This window comes from Spermophilus citellus, assembly GCF_964194105.1.
Source record: "Spermophilus citellus genome assembly, chromosome: 2".
Taxonomy (NCBI): domain Eukaryota; kingdom Metazoa; phylum Chordata; class Mammalia; order Rodentia; family Sciuridae; genus Spermophilus; species Spermophilus citellus.
In genome coordinates this window covers 190,215,982-190,234,140 of record NC_138183.1, presented here as the reverse complement: position 1 = coordinate 190,234,140, position 18,159 = coordinate 190,215,982, and the positions used below count along the sequence as shown (strand labels likewise).

The 18,159-nt window shown below is 33.4% G+C and overlaps 1 protein-coding gene across 1 annotated transcript in view; it reads right to left on the bottom strand.

The window, feature by feature from the left end:
• The window catches only part of RSF1 (remodeling and spacing factor 1), a 172,458-nt gene that overhangs the window by 79,529 nt on the left and 74,770 nt on the right, over nt 1-18,159 (bottom strand). Inside the window, exons 3-4 of the mRNA XM_081280016.1 lie at nt 6,512-6,604; nt 915-1,120 (exon numbers count right to left, since the gene is read on the bottom strand). Of these exons, the coding sequence (XP_081136142.1) occupies nt 915-1,120; nt 6,512-6,604 (299 nt within the window). The remainder of the gene's footprint in view (nt 1-914; nt 1,121-6,511; nt 6,605-18,159) is intronic.

The following is an 18,159-nucleotide window of genomic DNA, read 5'->3' as shown; positions in this document are numbered from 1 at the left end:
GAAAGAATGCATTACAATTAATATTACATATGTAGAACACAATTTTTCATATCTCTGGTTGTACACAAATTAGTCACACCATTTGTGTTTTCATACATATACTTAGGGTAACGATGTCCATCTCATTCCATCGTCTTTTCTAACCCCATGCCCCCTCCCTTCCCCTCTTTCCCTTTTGCTGTATCTTACGATTTTTAAAAAAGTTATATTTCAAGATTGTATACTATATCTGTTTAAATAACTTTGTCAAAAAAATGAAATATCAAAACATTTTAAAAGGACTAGGACAAGAAATCATAATGTTCTTTAGAAACCAATAAATAAATTTGTACACAGCAAATTAGAAAACATATGGTGGGGCTGGAGATGTGGCTCAAGCGGTAACACGGCATGCACGGGGCGATGGGTTCAATCTTCAGCACCACATAAAAATAAAATAAAGATGTTATGTCTACCGAAAACTAAAAAGTAAATACTAAAAAATTCTGTCTCTTTAAAAAAAAAGCATTAAAAAAAGAAAACATATGGTGATAAAATATGTTGGGCAACTTCAGTTAGAAATAAATAAGCAATGCCTAATAGAACATGATAGAACAAAAAAAATGCTTTTCTGGTGTTTTTATCTAAGAATATATACTTTTACAAATACTATTACACAATATTATTATTCAGATTATGGCTTTTTGAAGTACAGACTTATGTCCTGATTTGGATTGAACTGCCAAATACTTAAATTTATTTGACAAATAACGAATTAAGTACCTAATAAAGACACTGTTTTGGGCTCTAGGTTAGGCCCTGGAAATTCAACAATCCCATTAAAAGGTCCACCCTTGCCTCAAAGATCACATTAATAGAGAGGAGATGAAAGTAAGAATCATGTAAATAAATGTAGAGATTCCAATAAAGAATACCTGACAATGCATTTCCATGAAGAGCCATCTTGATCATCTTGTTCTTCTATGTACATTCTGACATTATGATCTTGATCCAACTGGTACCAGTACATAAGGCCATCTTTGTCTCGCCCAATTGGCTGGAGACGCATAGTATCAGCATCTTCCTCATTAATAATATTCTTGAATTTAAGATTGTCATCAAACTGACACTCACAGAGATACTGAAAAAACAAAAATGTCTTAATATGTTTCTAAATAATAATAATATTTCTCCATCACAAGAAATATGATATAACCACATAACTGATTTAAGCAAAGCAGACAGAACACACAGTTTATCCATTTTTCACTATCCTCTTCCCAAATGTGTTTAAAAGAATTAAAGAGATTAAGTTTTAAACTTACGTTTTAATTCTACACCATTGTATAGGTATAAAACAACCAATGATGTAAAGTGCCATAGATTATATCCCTAGTACCAATAAATAAATAAATAAATACATACATACATACATACATTCATACATAAATATATAACCACTGACATAAACCAAATTATATTTCTAAAGCAAAAATCTATTTGCAGGGCTGGGGTTGTGGCTCAAGCGGTAGCGCACTCGCCTGGCATGCGTGCGGCCCAGGTTCGATCCTCAGCACCACATACCAACAAAGATGTTGTGTCCGCCGACAACTAAAAAATAAATATTAAAAATTCTCTCTCTCTCTCTCTCCTCTCTCACTCTCTCTTTAAAAAAAAAAATCTATTTGCACTAAAAACTCCCAAGTTGTCACACAGGTATAAATTTTTCTTTTCACTGCTGTCAATCATAGTTTAAGTTATTAACTAATTAGGCAAATAAAAATTACATATATTCATTGTGTACAATATGATGTTTTAATGTAAGTAAACCATGAAGAATAGCTAAATCAAGCAACTTAACATTTATTACTTCACATACTTATTTCTTGTGGTAAGAACACTTAAAATCTATTAGCAATTTTTAAGTATGTAATATATTTTTCTTAATAAGACTATCTTGTACAATAGATTTCTTTAAACCCTTTCTTCTAACTGAATTTTTTTTTAAGGTTGACCAATTTCTCTCCTATCTACCCAATAACTACAAGCCACATAACCACCATTCTACTCTCTGTTGCTGTGGGTTCGAGTCTTTATATTCCACGTTTAAGTAAGAACATGGGGCATTTCTTTCTGTGCCTGGCTTATTTCATTAACACAATATGTCCCAGGATCATTCATATTGTCACAAATGACAGTATTTCCTTTAAGCCTGAAGAATTTTCCATTTTATGTATATATGTGTATGTGTACACATATATTCACATATTTTATCTATCCATTTCATATATAAATAGACACCTGGATTCATTCCATATTACAATTACTGCTGCTATGAACACAGGAGTACACATATGTGTTTCAAAAACTGATTTTTTGAGGCTGGAGTTGTAGCTAAGTGGTAGAGCACTTGTGAGGCACTGCGTTCAATTCCCAGCACCACATATAAATATGCAAATAAAGGTCCACGAACAATTAAAAAAATATTTTTTAGAAAAACTGATTTTATCTCCACTAAATATGAACCCAGTAGAGGGACTGCTGAATCATTTGGCAGTTTGTTTTAATTTTTTGAGAAAACTCCATACTGTTTTCCCTAAGGTCTATACTAATTTACATTCTTACAACAATGTACAAGGGCCTTTTCCCTTTTCTTTACGTCTTTGTCAAACCTCATCATTCTCTATGATTCCACTGAATTTATTTATGATTACTTTGGATAATGTGTATATTTTAACAATATGAATTCGTCTGACCTGTGAACATGGATGTCTTCCCATATATTTGTGTCTCTATTTCTTTCTTCAATGTTTTAAAATTTTCAGTATAGAGACTTCACTTCACTGGTCAAACTTTATTCCTATTTTAAATTTATTAATGTTATTGTAAATGGGATTGTTTTCCTGATTGTGGGGGGAGGGTAATTTGTTATTAGTATATAGAAACAGTACTGATTTTTGTATTAAAAGTTTGTAGAACATAACTTCACTAAATTCATTTATTAGTTCTAATAACTTTTCAGAGAGTTCTTTTGGGCTTTCTAGATAGAATTGGCGTCTAAAAGGAGTAACAATTTTACTCCTTCCAGTTCAATCTGAATCCTTTCCTTTCTTTTTTCTTGACCAACTGTCTTGGCTAGTTTTCCTACTAATCTGTTGAACAGAAATAACTAGAATAGGCATCCTTGTCTTATACTAGATCTTAAGAGAAAAAAAAAAATTTCCGTTTTTCACTGTTAATTAAGATACGGGCTCCAGCTTTATCATAAAAAGTTTTGTTGTTTTTTTTTTTTGTTTGTTTGTTTGGGTTTAACGTGTTTTGTTTTTTTTTGTTGTTGTTGTTGTTGTTTTGGTACCAAGGATTGAACTCTGGGGCACTCTACCACTGAGCCACATCCCCAGCCCTATTTTGTATTTCATTTAGAGACAGGGTCTTATTGAGTTTTAGTGCTTCACTTTTACGGAGGCTGGCTTTGAACTCACGACCTCCTGCATCAGCCTCCTGAGACCCTGGGATTAGAGGCGTGCACCAATGCACCCAGCCATAAAACAGTCTTTATTGTGTAAAGCTATATTCCCTCTATGTCGAATTTGCTAAAAATTTTTACTATAAAAGCAAAGTGCAATTTTGGCAAATGGCTTTTCTGCACCTATAGATGTAAACACGTTTTTCTGACTCTCATTGGGTTGATGGTGTACCACATTTACTAATTTACATATGCTGAATGATACTTATGTACCAGGATCTGAGAATAAATTCTACTTCATCATGGTGAATGGATCGTTTAACTGTGCCATCTAATTCAGTTTGCAAGTATTTTATTGAAGATTTCTGCATTTACACTTGCAGAAATACTAGTCCATAATGATTTCCTGTAGTACCTTTGTTTAGTTTTGGTATCAGGGAACTGTTAACCTCATAAAATAAATTTGGAAGCATTGTCTTCAAATTTTTGAAAGGTTTTGAGATGTATTAGTTATCCTTTAAATTTTTGGTAGAATTCTTCTGCAAAGCCAACAGGTCCTGGGATTTCTTTGATGGGAAAATTTTGATAACTGATTTAATGTCCCCACTTCTTTTTTTTAATATTTATTTTTCAGTTATAGGTGAACAAATATCTTTTTTTTTTTTAATGTGGTGCTGAGAATTGAACCCAGTGCCAAACACATGCTAGGCGAATATTCTACCTTTTTATTGGTATATATCAGTGTTGCCATCTTGCATGTTTCTAGAAATTTAACCATTTCTTCTAGGTTATATTGTTAGCATATATTCTTCCTAAGTCTCTTACGATCCTTTTTTTGTGATATTAATTATAATACCTCATTTAATTTTTATTTATCTTTTTCTTACTCTAGGTATAAGTTTGTCAAGTATATCTTTTCTAAAAAGATAAATCTTATTTCACTGAGATTCTTTCTTTTTTTATTTCATTTATTTCTGTTCTAATCTTTGTTATTTCCATCCTTCTGCTTACTTTGGGCATAGTGTATTCTTTTGCTATTTCCTTGACATATAAATAAGCTCTTTGAGATCTTCGTTTTTAATGTACATGTGTATCACTATGAAATTCCTTTTTAGTACCGTTTTTGCTGGATCTCATACATATTGGCAAATTATTTTAATTTTCATTTGTATTGAGGTATTTCCTAAGTTCCTTTTGATTTCTGTTTAGACCCACTGGTTATTCAGGAGTCATGGTATAAAATTCCAGTTATTGTTTCTCTCTTATAGCTTTTAAACAAACATTATTCTTGAAAGGACTTTTTTTTTTAAATTTTGTTGTAGTTGGACATAGTAACTTTATTTTATTTATTTATTTTATGTGGTGCTGAGGCTCCAACCCAGTGCCTCACACAAGCTAGGCTAGCGCTCAACCGCTGAGCCACAACCCCCCCACCCCAAGGACTATTTTTGAAACTTGAGATATAGCAAGTTTTTAGGGAAGGTAATAAAGAAGGTAATGAAAGCATTGACAGATGTTTCTGGAGAACTATCTTAATAAAAAAAGAAAAAAATCCTCATTCCTAAAATAGAAGTAAAACTTTTTATTGTATATTTTGTATAGGATTATGTATCAAAGTCAGATTTCTTCTACGAGTTGCTCTACTTAGGCAGGAATAAATGAAATTCCTCTTTGCCTTTGCTTGTGCCAACTAGCCCAAAAGCCTATATACTTTTTTTACCGTGTGTGTGTGTGTGTGTGTGTGTGTGTGTTGTTTCTTTTTGCAATGTTGGGGATTCAACCCAAAGATCCAGTATACTACGCAAGTGCTCTCTAAACATTATGTGATCAAGAATTCTTATCATCAAAAAAAATTTATAACACAAGCTCAATAATTATATGTGTATTATAGACATTACATTCATGTATTCATATTTATCATACACCTGCCTCTTTATCAACAATTATATACAACTTAGGAATGCACAGAAAGTTATTTCAGAAGCTGAAATTTTAAAAAAATTATGAACAGAAGTTCTAGGCTCTATTCTAACACACCAATGAGAAACTTTATATACTCCTTTGGGACCACAAACTAAACTGGGGATAGATGAGCTTGCATGATAATTCACTTTGAAATATGAGTTTACTATGATATTTGGTTTTCTCAGAAACATTATATGCATCTTATAGATTTTCATGTAGGTTGTAAAGGCCATTAATATATAACAACAAAATAATAGCTACTCCATAGCTATAGTCTATCTCTGAAAAAAATTTATGTATGCTGACATTGTAGATTAGAAATCATCATAAAAACCTGAGGTCCTTTGAACATAGAGCCTAGTTATCAAACACTGCAAATTTTAGAATTAATGAAGACATCATTTATATTTTCACACAGAATATTATTTGTCCCATATTATGCTGACATATTATCCTCCTGCCTAATTAAGAAGTGGGCGGGGGGGGGGGGAGAGAAAACCCTGAAAATAAGCCTACATTGAGATGACTCATTTTAAACGAGTACTTCTGGATATGTGAGGGTTTTATTAAACATGCAGTGATATGCCCTTAGTCATCTGGAAAACAATATCACATTACTATGTTGGTAAATCAGTAAAAGAATATCCACAATTTACAACATGTGGCAATGAATGTGAAAGCTGAAAACAGTGAAAAAAGTAATTTAAGGTAATTGCTTATCCATTCTATTACTTTCCTTGCAGGCAGAAATAAATTAAACATGTTTTGAAGACAATTTTTAAAAACAGCAATTCAGAGAACAGACTGTTTTGTCACAGAAAAATAAAGCAGCAAAAAATTTATTGTTCACGGCTGGGGCTGGGGCTGGGGCTCAGTGGTAGCGCACTTGCCTGGCATGTGTGAGGCACTGGGTTCAATTCTCAATACCACATTTAAATAAATTAAAAAAAAAAAAAAGGTCTATGAACAACTAAAAAAAAATTTTTTTTTAAATCTTTTGTTCAACAATGTCTATTTTATGTTTATTTTTAATTTAACTGGGAGTCAAAATGAAATTTTAAATTAAATAAAAATAATTGTAACAAATAATACATTTATTACCTTTAAGAGTGCTAGTTTACATTCAACACTCATTTCAAGATATCCTTTCTTCTCCATCTCCCATGCCCACGTACTGTTAAATTCTTGGCATATCTGTAAGAAAAAAATAAATATCTTAATAGACAAGAGCAAATTTTATTAGCATTGGCAGTTTTCTGTGATCATGTTGTGTTTTTTTTGGCGGGGGTTTTGGGGGGTTAACTAGGAATAGAACTCGGAGGCACTCAACCACTGAGCCATATCCCCAGCCCTTTTTAATTTTTTATTTAGAGACGGTCTGGCTGAGTTGCTTAGGGCTTCTCTAAGTTGCTAAGGCTGGCTTGTGATCCTCCTGCCTCAGCTTCTAAAGCTGCTGGGATTACAGGTATGTGCCACCGCACTAGTGATGTTAAGTGTTCTTGCTAATACATATGTATAAAGGAAGGAGTTTTTACCAAACCACAGTCCAATATAATTCCACCCTAAAAACAATCGTACTTAAATCTATCAAGAATGTTTACTATTGTCTGAAAACTGAATTAAAGGTAAAAAGTAAACTCTGGAGCTCTGTGCTTTGCTCTTTTAGGGCATATTTTTCATGTTAGAATACTTATTTTAGTCTGTTAAGGCTTAAGTCCTTGAAGACAGGGCAACAGTCTGTTCACCTAGAATGGAAATATGCTTAAAAAAAAGGTGCTAAAAGGAACATACAAACTTAACGAAATTAGGGATTAAACAACTTGGGGGTGCTTTCCCATCAGGCTATAACACCAATGCTTTTAATTTATACTTTTGAGTCAGGTTCTCACTAAGTTGCCAAGGCTGACCTTGAATTTGTAATTCTCGTACCTTACCTCCTAGCCAAAATGGAGTTTTACTCAGCCATATAGAAGAATGAAATTTCAATGTCCTCCTGTTTGTTATGGATAAAATCAAAATTCCAATATGGAACTTCATTTAAATGCTTTAACTTACATGGCTCAGATTCTCTCCCAACACAAACATTTCAGAAAAAACAGAGCCACTCTACCAGACTGAAGTAAAAAGATTTATGCTGTTGTTGTTGTTGGAACTGAGGATTGAACCCAGGGGTACTTAACTACTGAGCCACATCCACAGCCCTTTTAAAAATTATTTAGAGATAGGGTCTCACTGAGTTACTGAGGCTGGCTTTGAACTTGCCATCCTCCTGCCTCAGCTTCCTGAGCAGATGGGATTATAGGAATGCACCATAGTACCTAGTAAAAAAAATATATTAAAAAAAAGAACACTACTGAAAAGCCATGTGCTTATAATCTTTAAGCCAGTTTTTTCAGTAATAAAAGGAGAACAAGAATGAGGATATTAACTGAGCATGGGAAATTATGCAAAATGCCTATCAATTTGATTTTATTTCAAGGAACAAAGAGAAAAATGAAGGTCAAGGAAAAAGGACCCAGGAGCATAGGCAATTAGCCAGGTAGGACAAGCAGGCAAGAGGGACTGCTTAAGACAACCTAGGAATAACCTGGATGGATCCTCAGAGGTGCTTTTCCTATTCTCCACTACTGCAATTTTTGCCAACTGGACTAATAAATAAACATCACAAGGTGTAAGTAATAGGACAGTAAAAGAATATAATGCAAGTACATGGCCAAGAACTCTACAATAGAATTGGGTCTTCAAGGACTCATAAGAAGGAATTTCCCATTACCTGGAATACCACCGTACTTCCTCCCACTGACAGCACTGTATTTTAAAAAGAAAAACAAATTTTAAACCCAAGACAAATGGAGAAAAAAGAAATTTTTAGGAGTATTATATAGGTTACACCTAAAATAAGTATATCAAAAGCTGAAAGATGAGGATCTGAATACACATTTCACCTCCATGAGAAAGATAATAAGTGCTGGTGAGGATGTAAAATAATCACAGATAGTGAATAGAAAGGTAACACAGAGCAGCTGCTTTGAAGAAAAGGTAGGCAGTTCCTCAAATTTTGGCAATGAGTTACCATAATACTTAGCAATTTCTTGTATTCATATGAGAAAAAAAACCATAAAAGAAATAGCAGTATTATTCACATTGGCCAAATGGTAAAAGAAAACAAATCAAATGTACACAATCAGTTGAATGAATAACAAAATGTACATTCATATAATGGAATTTATGCAGTCATAAAAAGGAATAAATAGGACTAAGGATGTGGCTCCGTGGAAGAGAGCATACAAGTCCCTGGTTTTGATTCCCAGGACTGAAAAATAAATAAAAAAATTAAAAGTGGGAGAGGGACAGTGTTGAAGTAGTGATGCATACTGCAGCATAGATGAACCCTGAAAACATATTAATGAAAGAAACTAAAAACAAAAGGTCACATACTGCATGATTTTATATATATATAACAAATGTCCAGTATAGAGAAATCCAGATTCAGACAATAAATTAATAGTTGCCAGGAAGTAGGAAAAAGAATAAATGCGGATAGCTCCTAATGGGTAGGGATTTTTTTATGAGTAATAAAAATGTTTTGGAAACAAGAAAGGTTTCATACTGCTTGTAAATGTACTAGAGAAAACTACATCGCATAATTTAGAAGTGTTAATTTTATTGTATATGAATAACATTTCAACCCTTAAATTGACTGTATTCTTATCTGCAGCAAGGAAGTGAAAAAGAGATTTGAATTTCACCTGTGAAATAAGAGAAGTATTACTTACTTTAATCATTTGTTTATATTTAAGAAAATAACAAAAGTCACTTATCACTAAAGGAGCTGGGGACAGACGCTATACTGATAAAATAAGCAAATATATGGTTTATAATTATCAGTGTAGCTTCTGTCCAATTTTTGTTAAAAATAAGGAAATATATGGTTTATAATTAATAAAAAATGTATGTCAAAAGAAGCAAGGTGTAAATATGTCAGTTTTGTATCTAATAATTTTGTAGGAAGATGAAACCAAATATTTATGTAGCACACACACCCCACAATAAGTACCAGAAGGGCAAAGATGAATTAAGAGATGGTCTCCACTCCAAGAAAGTCAGAATTCTGAGAACAGACAATAATGCAAACAATTATTGTGGAAAAAACAGTCAGTGAGCTACCTGCAAAATGCGTAACCAATTAGATTATAAATATGAAAACAAAGAGAAGAGAAATACTAACTCAGTCAAAGGATAAAGGGAAACCAAGGAAAGTTTTATTCAACTGGTGATATTTGTCCAAGGTCAAAAGAATCAATAAGGTTTTACACATGAGGAGGTAAAATGGAATGTCAAAAAGAAAACACGTTTTTCAATGGGAATACGAATGATTATGACAATAATAACAACTAGGCAGGTTGAACACAGGAGTTTGTTATGGTGAATCCTAGAAAAATAGACTGAAAGTGTGCTTGAGGGGCTAAGGTTATAACTCAATGACAGAGAGCTTGCCTATCAAGTGTGAGACATTGGATTTTCTTCTCAGCACCACATATGAATAAATAATGTCCATCAACAAATAAAAATTTAAAAAAAAAATTTTTAAGTATGCTTGAGGTTGGCAATAGGCAGAGATATAAGTGAAGGAAGACAGTGAGCCTGTCAAAACAGAGCATGGGTTGTGGAAAAAGAGGGGCAGAAGATGACCACAACCCTGGCCTGCCAAGCAGTAGGAACACAGTCAATGTGTGGGTGGCCTTTCCCACTGGCTTCTATCTAGTGACAAAAGCCAGGACCTACAAGTCCATCATCCAGGTTCCTAAAAGCAAGGTAGTGGTAACTTGCAGAAACACTATAAGATTATAAGGTAGAAACTGTAATACCTTGAATCAATACTACTAGAAAGGAAGACACACGGACAATATGAAGAAACAAGTGAAGAAAGTGCCAGAAACAAACCAAACTGATAATAGATTCCATTGACTGATAAGAGATTCCATTGACAGCACAGTAGATAAAATGTCAGAGAAGGAATTCAGAATGTACATAATTAAAACAAAGCAAAGCATTAATTAAGAAAGCTAATATAAGGGCTGGGGATGTGGCTCAAGAGGTAGTGTGCTCGCCTGCATGCGTGTGGTCCGGGTTCAATCCTCAGCACCACATACAAACAAGGATGTTGTGTCCGCCGAAAACTAAAAAATAAATATTAAAAAATTCTCTCTCTCTCCCTCCTCTCTTTAAAAAAAAATTTAAAAATAAAAGACACTTTATTTAAAAGAAAAAAAGAAAGCTAATATAGGCAACAACTGGCCAACCCAACAAAGACATGAGAGAAAAAATAAAAGTAGCAAAATATTACTTCAAGAACGAGAGAAACTCTGAAGAAAAAAAAAGGAAACAGAAAACCTTGAAATAAAGTAAACAAGAAACCAAATAAAAATTTCAATAAAAATTATCAAGAACAAAGTAGATTGCTTAGAAGACAGAATCTAAGGTACTGAAGACAAAAAATATTATTTTATAAATAAATTTGACCACACAGTGAAGATAGTGAGAAACAACTAACAGAATCTCCAAGAATTAAAGGACAACATGAAAAGATCAAATCTAATAATTATCATGATAGAGGAAGGCACAGAGACACAAACCAAGGGAATGCACATTCTCTTCAACAAAATAATATCAGAAAATTTCCAAACATGAAAAATGAGTTGGAAAATCAAATGTAAGAGGCTTACAAGACACCAAATGTACAAAATTACAACACATCCACACCAAGGCACGTTATAATGAAAATGCATACCGTACATAGTAAGGATAGAATTTTCAAGGCCGCAATAAAAAAGTTTCAGATTACATACAGGGGAAAACCAATCTGGATCTCAGATTTCTCGACCCAGACCATCATAGCTAGGAAATCCTGGAACAACATATATCAAGCTCTGAAAGAAAATGGAAGCCAACCAAGAATCATATGTCCAGCAAAATTAACCTTCAGATCTGATGATCCAAAAAAAAAAAAAAAAACCTTTGAGATAAACAAAAATTAAAAGAATTTTCAACAAGAAAGCTGGCATTACAAAATATTCTCAGCAACATATTCCATGAAGAGGAAACGAAAATCAGCAAAGGGAGGAACTACACTAAAGGAAAAGCCAATCAAAGGAGAATCCAATTTAAGTTAAAAACCAAAAATAAACCAAAATGTCTGAGAATACAAATCTATCTTCACTATCTTCACTGTGTGGTAAAATTTATTTATAAGATTATATTTTTTGTCTTCAGTGCCTTAGGTTCTCTCTTCCAAGTGATCATGTCTCAAAATAACCCTGAATGTCAATGACCTAAACGCATCAATTAAAAGACACAGACTGGATTTTAAAAAAAGATCCAACAACATTCTGCCTTCAAAAGACTCATATCATAGGAAAAGACATTCACAGACTGAAGGTAAAAGGATGGGAAAAAATATATCACTCACATGGGCCACGTCAACAAGCAGGGGTTTCCATCCTAATATCAGATAAGTGGACTTCACACCAAAGTTAGTCAGAAGAAATAAAGAGGGACATTTCATACTGCTTACGGGAATCATACATCAACAAGACATAACAATCACAAATATCTATGCCTCAAACAATGGAACATCTAAGTATATTAAACAAACCCTTCTCAATTTCAAGAAGCAAATAGATCACAACACAATAATAGTGGTGACTTTAACACACCTTTCTAACCACTGGATAAATCTTCCAAACAAAAACTAAACAGAGAAAGTATAGAGCTAAATAATGCAATCAATGACTTAGCCTTAACAGACATATATACAGTATTCCATCCATCCTTGAGCAAATACACCTTTTTCTCAGCAGCACTTGGATCCTCCTCTAAACTACAAAATAACTCTCAGCAAGTACAAAAAAATAGAGATACTATCCTGTATTCTATAATATCATAATAAGTGAAACTAGAAATCAGTGATAAAATAAAAAATAGAAGCTACTCCAACACCTAGACACTAGATAGATAGTGAAAAGAGCAATGGATAGCAGAAGACATCAGGGAGGAGATAAAAATATTCTTAGAGGTAAATGAGAACACTGATACAACATATCAAAATATCTGGGACACTGAAGGTAGTCCTAAGAGGAAAGTTCATTGCATTGAGTTCATTCATTAAAAGAATAAAAAGTAAACAAATAAATGACGTAATATTACATCTCTAGAAAACAAATCAACACCAAAAATAGTATAAGAAATGACTGAAATCAATGAAATTGAAACAAAAGAAAACAATTTTAAAAAGCTGACAAAATAAAAAGTTGGTTCTTTGAAAAAAATAGATAAAATTGATAAACCATTAGCCCCCTAATGAAAAGGAGAGAGTAAACTCAAATTATAAAATTCATAATGAAAAAGGAAATATCACAATGAACACTATTGAAATACAGAAGATAATTACAAACTATTTTGAAAATTTATATTCCAAAACAATAGAAAATCTCAATGCACCAACAAATTTCTAGAAACATATGATCTACCCAAATTTAAGCAGATCAATTTCAAGCAAGGAAATAAAAAATGTCATCAAAAGCCTACCAACCAAGAAAAGCCCAAGACCAGATGGATTCTCAGCTGAGTTCTACAAGACCTTCCAAGAAAAACTAATACCAATACTCCTCAAATTATTCCATGAAATAGAAAAGGAGGAAACCCATCCAAACTCATTTGATGAGGCTAGCATCACCCTGATACCAAAATAAAAAACACATCAAGGAAAGAAAACTTCAGGTCAATATCCCTGATGAACACAAACACAAAAGTCTCAATAAAATTCTGGCCAATCGCATCCAAAAACATATGAAAAAGATAGTGCATCATGATCAAGTGGGGTTCATTCCAGTGAGGCAAGGTTGGCTCAACATACAGAAATCAATAAATGTAATACATCACATCAAAAGATTTAAAGACAAAAATCATATGATTATCTCAATAGATGCTGAAAAAGCATTCAATAAAATACAACATCTCTTCATGTTCAAAACACTAGAAAAATTAGGATAATAGTAGAATCATACCTTAACATTTTAAAAGCTATCTATGCTAAGCCCAAGGCCGACATCACTCTAAATGGAGAAAAATTGGAAGCGTTCCCTCTAAACACTAAACAAGATGCCCTCTTTCACCACTTCAATTTAACATAGTCCTTGAAATTCTAACCAGAGCAATCAGACAGAAAAAAGAAATTAAAGGGATATACATAGGAAAAGAATTCAAACTATCACTATTTGCCAACAATGCTTCCATATTTAGAAGACACAAAAATATTCCATCAGAAAACTTCTAGACCTAATAAATGAATTCAGAAAAATAGAATATAAAATCAATATCCATAAATCAAATGCATTTCTATACATAACTGATGAATCCACAGAAAGAGAAATGAGAAAAACTACCCCAATTCACAATAGCTAAAAAAAATAAGATAAAATACCTGGGAATCAATCAAAAGAGGGGAAAGACCTCTATAATGAAAACTACAGAACACTAAAAAAAGAAACCCAAGAAGATGAAAGATCTCCCATGTTCCTGAATAGGCAGAATTAATATTGTCAAAATGGCCATACTACAAAAAGCCTTCTACAGACTTAATGCAATTCCTATTATAATCCCAATGATATACTTCACAGAAATAGAAAAAGCAATGATAAAATCTGGAGAAATAAGAGACCTAGAATACCTAAAGCAATCCTTAGCCAAAACAAGTGAAGCAGGAGGCATCACAATACCAGACCTTAAACTATACTACAAAGCCATAGTAACAAAAACAGCATGGTATTGACACCACAGTAGACATGTAGACCACTTGTACAGAATAGAAGACACAGAGACCAACCCACATGAATACAGTTATCTCAGACTAGGCAAAGGCACCAAAAACATACAATGGAGAAAGGATAGCCTATTCAACAAATGGTGCTGGCAAAACTGAAATCCATATACAAAACTCAACTCAAAGTGGATCAAGGATCTAGGAATTAGACCAGAGACCCTAAACCTAATAGAATAAAAAGTAGGCCCAAATCTTCATCATGTTGGATTAGGGCCCAACTTCCTTAACAAGACTCCTAAAGGACAAGAAATAAAATCGAGAATCAATAAATGGAATGAATTCAAACTAAAAAGCTTCTCCTCAGCAAAGGAAAAAATCATTGAGGTGAAGAGAGAGCCTACAGTATGGGAGCCAATTTTTACCACAAGTACATTAGATAGAGCACTAATCTCCAGGATATATAAACAATTAAAAGACTTAATACCAAAAAAACAAACAACCAATCAATAAATGGGCCAAGTCACTGAATAGACACTTCTAAGAAGAAGATATATAAACAATCAACAAATATATGAAAAAGTTCAACTTCTTTAGTAATCAGAAAGATGCAAATGAAAACTATTCTAAGATTTCATCTCACCCACCCCAGTCAGAATGGCAGTTATTAAGAATACAAGCAATAATTTAAAGTGTTGGAGAGGATATACGGGAAAAGGTACACTCATAGCATTGTTGTTAGGTCTACAAATTGGTGCAACTACTTTGGAAAGCAATGGAGATTCCTTAGAAAACTTGGAATGTAACCACCATTTGACACAGCTATACCACTCCTCTGTCTATACCCAAAGGACTTAAAATCAGCATAATATAGTGACATAGCCACACCAATGTTCATAGCCACTGAATTCAGAATAGCTAAAAATGTGGAGCTAACCTAAATGCCTATTAAGAGGTAAATGGATAAAGAAACTATGGTGTGTGTGTGTGTGTGTGTGTGTGTGTGTGTGTGTGTATGTATATTTACATACACACACACACACACACACACACAATGGAATAAAATTATGGCATTTGCAGGTAAATGGATGGAGTTGGAAAATATTATGTTAAGCAAATCAATCCCAAAAACCTAAAGGCCAAATGTTTTCTCTGATTTTTGGATGCTGATCCATGATGGGGGTAGGGGGGCATGGGAAGAATGGAAGCACTTTGCATTGGGCAAAAAAAAGAGTGGGGAGGAGTTATGGGTACAGGAAAGATGTTGGAATGTGATGGACGTCATTACCCTAGGTACATGTATGACTGCACCAATCTGGCATCTCTATACCATGTAACCAGAGAATTGAAATGTTGAATTCCATTTGTGTATGATGAATTCAAATGCATTCTGCTATCATGTACAACCAAACAGAACAAATAAAAATAATAATGAAAAATAAACAGATCATGGGTACTAAAAATGGGAAACTAATGATGGTTTAGAGGTACTAATGGAAAATAATCAAGACATAAAAAATAAGCTGTTAATGTCAAAGAGACTAAAGCTTTTTACAAAAATTCAAGTGAAAAATGACAAAGCTTGAGCTAAGCTGTGGCAGGAAATATTTAAGAAAAGGCAGATTCATATTGTTGTGTAAATATCTTATCAAAGAAATACCAAGCCTATATGTTTTTACCATTTATAAAAGAGGTTTCATATATTTTGTATCTTTTCAAATGGGTGCTCTCTAAAACTAGATAAATTTTAAAAATCAAAACAAAATTGATTCCTCTGTTTCCTACAGTACTTACAAAGTATAAATCCTTACTAATAGTAGATGTTCAATAAATGTTTACCAATGTTCTATGGTATAATTATTGAAATAATTTTTTATGATGGGATACCTGCAAACCTGCCTACTAAGAATGCATTATGAGTTATATAGAATCAACGTTTCTTTAAATCCTTAAAAAATATACTAATGTAGGAAACATTACAATGACAAAGGTCTCAAGCAACACTGATTCCCAAAAAATGTTCAGAAAAGAAGCAAGCACTCAGTAATTAGTTAAATTCACAACCATTTCATCAGCAATCTATGCTGTGCTGGACAGTGTACTTGACAGCAGCATAAGGAGGATGTAATTCCTCCTAAAGGAACTCGGAATTAATGAGACAGGCAGTTGAAATTCTTGGCAAGTATCACCTAAGATAACCTATAAACTGGAAACATTTACAAGTAAAAAATCTGAGAAGCAACTCTCAAAAGTGTCCATTTAGAAGTCTTTAGCCAAGGGAAAGGTACTTATCTCTAAATAGCTATTTTATATTCATAAATTATATTAACCATAGTAATGTACCTAAAATGGAAGGAGTGTGATTGTAAAGTGCCTCTTACCAAATAATCTTCTTTAATCAGTAATCTAGAGGCAGCATAAACAAAAAGGGACACAAAGTTTAAAATCATGTCTTGGCACTCCCTATTTATTGGCACTGTGATCTTACTGAGTCAATCACCTATTTGAATTTCAGGTCCTTCACCTATAAAGTAGATTTTGTTGTTAGTAAAAGAGATAAGGAAAAGATGCTTATCAACTATTCATTATGTCATATCTCCATTATATAAAGGCAAAGCTCAAAATAGTTCAAGAAGAATCAGAAGGAACAATCAAAACAAAAGTAGGGGATGAAGGCAATGAGATAAAAATAGGTCACTCATCTTTAAAATATAGAAAAATATTGTTAGATTCAGATATACATATATACGTGTGTGTGTGTGTGTGTGTGTGTGTGTGTGTGAACACACACATACATACATACTGGTTCAATCCCCAGTACTGAGAGGGGGAAAAAGCAATAGGTCTTTTGAAAATACTGTTTAGAGCAAGGCCTTCTATTACCAAACTTGTTCACTTTCAAAAGATTTCTAAATCTGTACCTAGGGACCAAGTAAGAGAGATTGGCCTTTGTCTTTCCTTTACTGTTGAGGGATAAACAAATAAGATTATTTTCTGTTGAGGGATTAACAATCATCCCAGAAGAGTGTAATATTAGCTTTTGTTAAACCCCAGATACTACTTATTTAAAATAGTATTTTTTTTATACTTTAACATTTCTTGAAATCAAGTGCCTCTTAAAAAACAATAATTACACTCAGTATGATACTATTTTTTCTTTGAAAACTCTCTATCATTGTTGCAGCATGCACTGGAGATTACAGAATCAAAGAAAACCCAGTAATCATAAATTACCGTTTCGTTTTTTTTAAACACCTGTTCCTTTACTTATAAATTATTCTGAGGCTGAAGGAGGATCAAGTATGATTTCTTTAAAAGGGTAATTTATTAAAAACTGGTTTTCCTATTACTTTTGGAAATCACCTTTTTTTTTCTTTTTCTTTTTTTGAGATAGGATCTCTCATACAGTGGGCTCAAACTCCTGGGCTCAAGTGATCCTCCTGTCTCAGCCTTCAGAGTAGCTCAGCTACAGGCTAGCACCACCAGGGGGCTTTCCTATTGCTTTTTTTTTTTTTTAACTGGGAATTTATCCGAGAGGTACTTTACCATTAAGTAACACCCCATCACTTTTTACTTTTTATATTGAGACAGGCTCTCACTAACTTGCTTAGGGCCTCACTCGCTAAGTTGCTGGACTGGCTTTGAACTTGAGATCCTCCTGCCTCAGCCTCCTGAGCTGCTGAAATTACAGACTTGAGCCATTGCCCCCATCTAATTAATACACACACACACACACACACACACACACACACACACATATACATAAAAGAAGGTCTTTGTATGGTTGTCTTGGGAAAGGAGGCAAGTCAGTAGGAAAGTACTGGCACAGATACTGAATTTGTGAAAGCAGATGTCTAAAATTACTCACAATATCTAAAATCATTAACCAAAAGAAATGGAAGAGTTTCGTAGAAGCATGAGTTCACTGGCA